The sequence below is a fragment of the Microtus ochrogaster genome, chromosome 22 (assembly GCF_000317375.1).
Source record: "Microtus ochrogaster isolate Prairie Vole_2 chromosome 22, MicOch1.0, whole genome shotgun sequence".
Taxonomy (NCBI): domain Eukaryota; kingdom Metazoa; phylum Chordata; class Mammalia; order Rodentia; family Cricetidae; genus Microtus; species Microtus ochrogaster.
In genome coordinates this window covers 15,055,882-15,065,386 of record NC_022023.1, presented here as the reverse complement: position 1 = coordinate 15,065,386, position 9,505 = coordinate 15,055,882, and the positions used below count along the sequence as shown (strand labels likewise).

The window sequence follows — 9,505 nt, the reverse complement described above, 5'->3', positions numbered from 1 at the left end:
GCTCACAACCATCTGGAATGAGGTCTGGTGCCCTCTTCTGGCCTGCAGGCATACACACAGACAGAACATTGTATACATAATAAATAAATAAATATTAAAAAAAAAAGAATACAGCATACTGGCTGCTCTCACAAGGGACTGGGGTTCATAATCATTTGTGACTCCAGTTCCACGGGATCCCTTTGGTCTCTGCAGGTACTAGGAAACGGCACCCTGAGAGCCTTGGCTCCTCTTAGATACTCTCTACTTTACAGCACAGTCCCGCCCTACAGAGAGGCAGACTGAGGCTCAAGGTTAGGTCGCCAGGTGAGGGATTTGACCCAGAGAGGCTCATCATGAGGCTATGCTGCAGCCTTCTCTGGTTAAATGAGTTCTGATGAATGAAACCAAGTCTGATGTATACATCATCCATCCAGGCGAGCCTGGAGGCTCTGGCCTCAGGAGACAGGCTCTGAGTCGTGGGAAATCTGGGCATCCTTGACTTCAGGCCCATTTCTAACACATCTTGACATCCCTCTGGGTCTCTGGAAAGCTTCTGTGGTCAGGACCTGGTGACCCTCCTTGACCCAGCTTCCATTGTCAGAGCTCATGGTCACTGAGGCTGCGACAGCAGCTAGGAGGAGGCTTCACGTTCAGCGACTGACGTGGCACTTCAGATCTCCAAGAGCAGGAGGGTAGGTTCCCAGCTAGCTCTGTGTCGGCTGTCTGCGAGGGGCTGTGGCCGGGGATGCTGATTTCAGGCCCTGGTGCTGACCTGCTCCAGAAACCAGAGACACCAGGCAGGTTCCACTGATCCCTTGAGTAGGGATGAAGCTCCCACAGCACGCCCTGAATGGGTGCTGATGGCTACAAGCCAAGAACTAGGAGAACCACAGGGGCCCACCCTTTGGAAACCAGGGCCTGGAGATGCATCTGGCCAGGAAGCATCATGCTCCTTAGAGTCTAACCACAGTCACCGTGATCTAGCAACTCAAAGACCCATGCTGGGGAGAGGCAAAGGATGAGATGGGGGGTGGAAGAGTCACTAAGAGGAGAGGCTCAGACGCCAGAGTAACTGCCTGGATTCCTGGTTTCTTCCTGGGTGACCTGTGTGAGATACGCCTACTATATGTTCAGTTTTCTCATCTGTGAAATGGGGTGTGTGGGAGAGGAGCAACGTCTCCCCTTGAGGGTTGGTAGTGATGAGCAAGGAGAGATCCCATGCTTGACTGGAGCTATTTCAGCCACCACAGCACTTCCTGTGCTTGCCAAGGAACACAGCTCCCTCCCACTTCCTGCTTCTGGGCAAGCGCTCCCCCCCATGGAGTTAGAGACAAGGGCAACTGGGGGGGCATCCTTGGTGTTTAGGGTTCCCTTCTCCCTCAGCATTTCCCCCTTCTCTCTCCGAGTCTTTCTCTTAGGCCATTCCTAACCTCGTTCAGAGGTCCCTTGGCTACCCTGATCTCTCCTCATTGTCAGAGATGGACTGTCTGCTCGGAGCTCAGCACCACTGGCCTTGGGTGTTTTGACATGCAGTGCTCTGTTCCCAATAAATCTAGGAGTCCTTGAGGAGCAGAGGATATACAACTCGTTTGTCTAGAGTGACCATAAATCCTAATTCACTGGAACAGTCAGGGTTTATGTCTTGCTCCCAACACTGCGGCCAACACCCTTGGGTGACCCTCTAGATAAACACAGGGTAATGGAAAAGAAGACAGGTGGCTAGGTGAAGAGGGACAGTATAGGAGTTGGGGAGACTGAGGACTGCATCCCTTCTTAGGAGGTGTGAGGTTCTATAGCTTCCTGTGGGGTCTCGATGCCCTGTGCTGCCAGCACAAGAGCTACAAATGCCCATGAAAGGAAGCCTTTCCCTCGCACTTTTCTATGGGGCTGGCTCTGGTGCCCAGATGTGGGCAAGACAGCTGGAAATGAGACAGAATAAGTCAAGGATGAATCCTACGCTCGCCTGCTTCCCCATTGCCTGCCAAGTCCCCACACAGAAGGTTCGGAAGATTTACCCTGTGAATTCTGAAGCCACAGCTGTCAAGACCTCTTTTGAAGCACACAGCCCTGAACGGGGGGGGGGGGGGGGGGGGGGGGGGGGGGAGGGGGAGGGGAGGCCTTGATTTCCAGACACAGAGGATGCCCTACCGCTGAGCATACAAGCTGCAGAGGGAATAGAGGTTGACATAGCAGCTGTTGAAGAAGAGCTTCAGGGTCCCCTCAAAAACCAATGGCCCATGACCACATGAGCGCCGGCTGTTAGAAGAATTGTCACTGGCTGCTGGTAGACAGCGTGGAAATTCAGAAAGCACAGGGCACTGGCAGACCCTGGGCTGGCAGTCCAAGGTCAGGCTGCCTGGGGTGACCTTGGGCTAGTTCTCTGTGCCCTCAGAGATGCCTGAAGTCCTCAGGTGCCTGTGTTTAGTGCTCTTGGACACTCCCAGTACTTCTTCACACCCCTCCTGTGCGGTGACTCCCACCAGCACCCCTAGTCAGTGGAGAAGGAAGTTAGGGTCCTTTATGATTGCCATCTACTTGAGAGCACCCCCAAAGCAGCAGAGCCATGATAGAAAAAAAAAAAACCTATGTCATTCCAGGACCATATCCTTCTTCATCATCTTCTTCTTTCTTTTTGATGTGTATGAGGGATTTGCCTGTATGAGTGTCTGTGTGCCACATGTGTGTCTGGTGCCCACAGAAGGCAGAAGAAGTCATCAGATTCCCTGGAACTGCAGATATAGATGGTTGTGAGCCACCACATACGTGCTAGGAATCAAACCCCCGTCCTCTGGAAGAGCATCCAGCGTCCTTAACTGTTGAGCCATCTCTCCAACCTCTGTAGTCACACTCTTAACCACAATATCATGGATGCAGACAATCCCAGGGCAGAGAAGGGTGTCCAGCTTTTTCTCCAAAGCCAAAGGGGGTGGGTGTTATGACCTTCTGGCCCGACACCACCTGTGGCCCACGAAACCTGTCTCCATAACAAAAGTGGAGGGTCATCATGCCATCCTTGTGACCACTGACATTGGACCAACCTCCTATTTGAAGTGTATGGGAGCCAGGTCATCTGCTGGTTGGTTAATGGAGGTGGAACTCTGGCTTTTGAGGACCAAGAAGGACAGGGACAGGAGCGTCTGATGGTTGGGAGAGATGAAAGTTAAATAAAAAGTAAAACAACCCAAACTAACCAAACACCAATAATAATAATAATAATAATAATAATAATAATAATAATAATAATAATAATAAAAGGCAGCCCACCTCTCCCAGCTGAGTGCCCATACTCAGATTTCCATAGCAAGTGTGAGCACGTATGACCCCTTCTCCCAGGCTGAGGTAGGAGAGTGCCCTGGTGCGGAGCCTACTCTGGGGCCAGCTCGGGACTGTGGGGCAGTATCGCCCCTTCATCTCCATCCTGTTCCAGAGGCAGAGGCAGACCTAAAGCGGAGAGCAGTCAGGCGGTCGTCCAATGGGAACCACCAGGAGACTCTACAGGTGAGACTGCCAGCCATAGGACTTACTTGAGTAGCGATAGTAAAAGTCGTTCTCAATGTCGCTAGAGATGTTCTTGAGCTTCTTCTCCAACCACCAGCGGGCATCCGCCTGGATGTCGTAGCGCACGAACACGCCGAAGAGAACCACCATCACCACCTGCAGGACCAGGCAGATGACGGGCAGCCGCCCCCGGAGGTTGGTGTTCAAAGCCATGCTCTGCACTGCCGGTCGCTCCGCACGCCGGGATCCGAGGCTAGGGAGGCTGGGGCGACACTTATAGTACCCTGGCACTGGGCGGGGCGGACGCGGAACAGCTGACCCTGGTGCCGCCCTCGCGCCCAGGGCGCTATCCAACCGGCAAGAGGCCCGCGGGGCAGCCCCGAGCCCAGCGCCCCTGATAGCTCCAGGTGAGGGGAGCAAAGGCAGACTGAAAGAAGAGAGTAGAACGTCCCGACTTCCGCGCGTCCTGTCGATGCCTAATCTTTTCTCCCTTGTTTGGGTGAATAGAGCGAGAAGAGCTTCACCGCTCATCCAGATCAGAATGAAGAATTCGAAGACTGGAATCACTACCCACATCGCCACCACTCTGATCCTTTTTTTGTTTTGTTTTGCCTTTTTCTTTTCTTTTCTTTTTTTTTCTTTTTTTTCTTTTTTTTCTTTTTTTTGCTACTCAGAGTTTCTTTGAGTAGCTCTGGCTGTCCTGTAACTTGCTCTGTAGACCAGGCTGCCCTCGGAACTCCCAGAGATCTGTCCGCCTCTGCCCCTCCCCCACGGAGTGCTTGGATTAAAGGCGTGCACCACCACAGCCCAGCCACTCCCATCCTTTTTGAGGCACTCTACCTCTATAATCTAGGCTAGTTTTGAACACTTGGCGGTCCTCCTGCCTCAGCCTCCCAAATGGTGAGATTACCGGCTTGAAGCACCGCCACTTAACATCCTTTTCTTTTTTCAGTTCACAAAATATAAAGGGGATGCTCAATGAAAAGCAAAGGAATTATGAGAAACTATCGCAAACCACAGCAGTTTGGGGGAAGGTACAGAAAAACATAAGGAAGAAGATAGAAACCATCAGTTTTCTGCCATGCAGAAGCAATCTTGGAATCTTGGTGTCTGTATATATATATATAAGTTCAGCCTTTCAAGCTTGTTAGAGACGACACAGGCTCAGGAGAGATCGTTTCACTCTGTAATATTCATAGTTTGTGTTACTCAGCAGTTCATAAATAAGCATCTCTCTGACTCTTTTCAATGACTTTATTTACATTGATTGACGGATTGATTGATTTTGTAGAAGCAGGGTTTCTCTGTGTAGCCCTGGCTGACTTGGAACTCACTGTGTTAGCCTTGAATTTACAGTGGACCTCCTGTCTCTGCCCCCTAAATACTGGAATTACAGGCATTCTGCCACCAAACCTGGGTTTCTGCTGTTGTTATTTTTTTTTATTTCATTGTTTCTGAGGCAGGGTTTCTCTATGTGGTCCCAGCTGTCTTAGAACTGCTGTGTAGACCAGGCTGGCCTTAAACTCTGAGAGTCTGCCTGCCTCTGCTTCCTGGGTACTGAGATTAAAGTCTAGCTTTGGTTCTGGTGGTGGTTTGTTTATCTTATTTTGTTTTGTTGTGGTGTTGAGATGGCATCTTCACACATTAGCCAAGGCTGGCTTCCTGCCTCGACCTCCCAAGTACTGGAATTACACGTCTGAGCTACCACACTTACTTTCCAAAATCCTTTTTATTTATTTTTGATTAAACAACATTTAGTACTGAAGAGATAGCCCAGTGGCTAAGAACAAGCACTGAGTTTACAAAGGACGCAAGCGCTGTCCCCAGCGTTCACACTGGTGTCTCCCAGTAGCCTGCGACTCCTGGAGGGCCCGATGCCACTGGCCTCTGAAGGCACCTGCACGCATGTGCACACACACACCTCCTAATTAATTAAAAGTAGTAAAAATAAATCTTAAACAACTAATAACCTTTTGTTACATTTTGTTTATGTTCATGCCTGTGTTGCAGCACGCTATGGGAAGGCCAGAGGACAGCTTGCGGGAATTGGCTTTTCCCACCATGCAGGTCTGGAGGATCTAGTTCAAGTCTTTAGGCTTGATGTGAGGCATCTTTATCAGCTGAGTCATGGGCCAGGTTCAGCATCCTTTTTAAAAGCAGGGTAATAGCATGCTTGACCAAGCCAGTTTCTACTGTTGGATTCTGAGGCTGGAATCAAAGACACCTCACTAGATTTCCCCGAGGAAGTCCCCACCACACAAAGTACACACTCTAGGGGTGTGCACCAGGGATGGGTCCCTCCACACACTCCACATCAGCACCAGACTTAAGACCATATTTGCCCATAGGTAACACATGAGGCCGAGCCCTGGTCAGTGTGTTGGAAACTCCGAGGGTTCTGCCATGCCAGCATGGGTCACCAGGTCCCAGTCCTCAGCAGAGAATTGTCCTGTTTGAAAATAGCCAGACACCATAGAAGCCTTGCCAGTAAAAACTCTCCTTCATACCCTTAAATTCACAACAATTCACAATATTGTAGACACATGTTGGAAGTGAAAACTGAGTTCTCGGGCAGGCTAAGGGCCCAACCAGAGATCCAAACCCCTGGCCGTCTTATTGCAAAGGCTGAGACCCTACCATGCTGTTTGTGATCCATGGCCAGAGAAGGAAGAGGCTTGAAGTCAGGCCAGCACATCTCACTGGGGATGACACCTAAGGACACAGCAATGAAGACCAATGGACTGAAGAGAAGGTTGCAGCGTCCAGCTAGATCCCCAGGCCTCTAGGGGCCACAGAACAGCCACTGGGGGGGGGGGGAGAAGAAACGGCGGCTGGAAGTACAGCCTCTGAGAACAGCCTAGCAGGGATCTATGATGACCATCTTAAGGTTCGATAAGGAAGCAGAGATGTCGCACTCATTCTAAGAGCGGCCCCTTTTCACTGGCTGACCCACACCCCTAATAGATAGATTCCCTAGCATCCCTGTGGGACTGGAACCTGGACTCTACTTGAGATGCTGCCTAACGGACCCAGAATAGCGTGGCCCAGGCCCAGGATTCTGACAGAGAGCCCTAGGGAATGTCCACGGGACAGACCTGGAGTCACAGGCCAGCCTGGTTCTTCACAGGGAGCATAAGAGAGCCCTTTGACATTGATCTTCACAGAGGGACTACATCTGACAAGCTAGGGAAGCCAATGAATGCATTCAGAGAGCCAGAAACTCAAGGCTGAAGAAAGACACGATCATCAGGTGGTATTTTTTTCATTGGTCACTTTTCTGGGCTGTTCTAGTCATAGGTCACCATGAATTAACATCAAAAATATTATGTCACCTTGTGGCTGGCGAGTTTTGGTTCTGCTGCGCAAACTTTCCGGGTACCACAAGCATTTACTTACTTAGGAAGTCGATATGTAACAGTGCACAAAGCTTTGTGGTATTTTTTCAGTCCCGGGGATGTTACCCCCTCACCCCTCTACTGACCTGTAAAATGGGAACAATAATGCCTGGGTTTTGAAGACTCAAGGCCTGTCAGTGGGGGACGGTGGAAAGACGGCAGACCTTGCATTTGGACACGCTGTCTTCGTCCCCTTGCTGGGTGACCTGGAGAAAATTCTTAGTCCCTCTGGGCTTGAGGACTCCATTGGGTACGAATGGGCATCCCCAAGGCTTTGCAAGGACAAAGAGCTCTGGAGATGGGTTGGTGGTGGTGAGAAACTATGTGCATGAACTCAACACCGACTTACTAAAACAAAACCTAAAGCTGAGTGTGACCGGGGTGGCGCCCGCCTTTCATCCCAGCACTTGAAGGCAGAGGCAGGTGGATCTCTGTGAGTCTGAGGCCAGCCTGGTCTACATAGAGAGTTCCACAAAACCTCAAGAGGAAAAATGCCAAGAAGAACGTACCCAAGGCGCTACGATCAGGACAGGTAGAGGAGAAAGAGGATTGAATGAGTGGGCAGGCAGGGAACAGATGTGGGAGCCAGACGGCCTCGCCGTGTTCCTTTTAATATTCTTTCGCTGGCCGTGTGGCCTAGTCAAACATTAAAACTATAATTACAAAATTTAAAAATAGGTCTTTTAGTCTTGAGAGGAAAAAACAAAGCTGTCGTACCTCCACGAAGTGCTCCTTGAGGGGCTGTGCCTTTAGCACAGATGACCATTATGACCATATGCTACGGGGATGGGGTGGAGGTGGGAGTGGAGCTGTCCGAGGCTGCAGGTTGTCTAGGGAACACAGAGATTTGCAAATATCCAGACGCCCATCTCTCTGGGCCCCTCAGAGCACCTTCTTTGGAGAATCTCCCACTATGCCCAGTCTCCACAGTAGGCCAACAGAACTTTTAAGAGGTCCTAGTGGTACCCCTTTCTTACCCAGTTAAAATGCAGTGTGTCACGAACCAATCAGTTTGCTCTTCTTCAGCTTCCCTCTTTATAGACTGCTGTCAACAAACTGGGCCCTGGGGTCATAGACGTTGCTAACCATCAGTGTCCCTCAGTATGGGCCTGTGCTAGACAGGACAGTCCATAAGCTTTCTCCTTTATGGGGTACCTGTTGCCCAGCCTTCTGAAGCTCCTCGGTCCTGGCCCAGCTTCCATCCTGGCCTTCCAGCCTCTGTTAATTCTGGGAACCCAAAAACCACTCCACATGGCGTCTTCACCAACCAGCACTTTTTGTCTGGCTTATGCACAAGAATCTTGACAGTTACAAAAGCCTAAGTTCAGAAGACTTGGGAGATACAATGAAGATAGCCTCAATAATTTCTCTGTCACACACAACAGCCAATGACAACTTTGTCATTCCCTCTAAAGAGAAGTATATTTCAGGTTCACCCCTACCCACTTCAGTACTAGGGTTTGATCGTAGATCGTAAGCCCTGTAAGAAATCTAACGGGAGAGAATCCTGGAAAGGCCTCTGCAGGGGTCTGGTTGACAGTCTCGGATGGAGCTGCAGACAACAGCCCACATCAGCTGTCAGTCATGGAAGTGAGTCACGGCGTACACTTGGCCCAGTTAAGTCTTCAGGTGATGACAGCCACCATCTGACTGTAACTGCGTGGAGATTGCTGGCAAGCCCTGCCCTGGGTTCCTTTTCAGGTTTCTGATCCATGAAATCATGAACACAAGCATGATTTCTCTGAGCAGCTAAGTGTGGAAGGCACTGTTGTTCTTTTTGAGCCAAGGTTTCCTGTAGCCCAGGTGACCCTCAAACTCACTGAGTAGCAAAGAAGCATGTCAACCTCCTGACCCTCCTGCCACCACCTCTTCTTTTAGCCTTTAAATTTGATTTGATGTTTATGTGTTTTGCCTGCATATATGTATACCACGTGAGTGCCTGGTGCCCTTGGAGGTCAGAGGATGGCATCGGATTCCCTTGAACTGGAGTTACAGGCCACTGTGAACTGCTATGTGGCTGCTGGGAGTCGAACCCAGATCTTTGGGAAGGACAGACTGAGCCATCTCTACAGTCTCATCTGCCTCTACATCTTGGGTGCTGGGATCCCAGGTAGGTTCCACCATGCCCGTTTCTATAGTGGTAGGAACTGATCTCAGGGCTTCGGATACACTAGGGGAACACTCTCCCAACCAAGCCACAGCTTCAGCCTTGGACTCATTTATGTGCCTACGAATTAAAGACTCTTCCTAGCTTGTTTATCTTGCCCCACAGAAAACTGCATATTCTTAGCAACCAGGAAGAGAACAGGATAAACATTTGTTGACTCCTCTCACAGGCCTGAGCCTTTCGGCATACAACCTCAGGAAGCCTTTCAGGTTCTGAGAATCAGAGACAGTTGCTCCTTTGTCAAAAAGAAGATCACCGGGTGATGGTGGCGCACGCCTTTAATCCCAGCACTCAGGAGACAGAGGCAGGTGGATCTCTGTGAGTTAGAGGCCAGCCTGGTCTATAGAGCAAGTTCCGGACAGGTTCCAAAGTTACACAGGGAAACCCTGTCTCGAAAAACAACTAGAGGGAGAGAGGGAGAGAGAGAGAGAGAGAGACAGAGAGAGAGAGAGAGAGAGAGAGA

The 9,505-nt window shown here is 50.3% G+C and overlaps 1 protein-coding gene across 1 annotated transcript in view; it reads right to left on the bottom strand.

The window, feature by feature from the left end:
- Positions 1-3,693, bottom strand: part of Rhcg (Rh family C glycoprotein) — an 18,794-nt gene extending 15,101 nt beyond the window's left edge. The window contains exon 1 of the mRNA XM_005357725.2: positions 3,507-3,693. Within this exon, the coding sequence (XP_005357782.1) occupies positions 3,507-3,693 (187 nt within the window). The remainder of the gene's footprint in view (positions 1-3,506) is intronic.
- Positions 3,694-9,505: the final 5,812 nt, after the last annotated feature.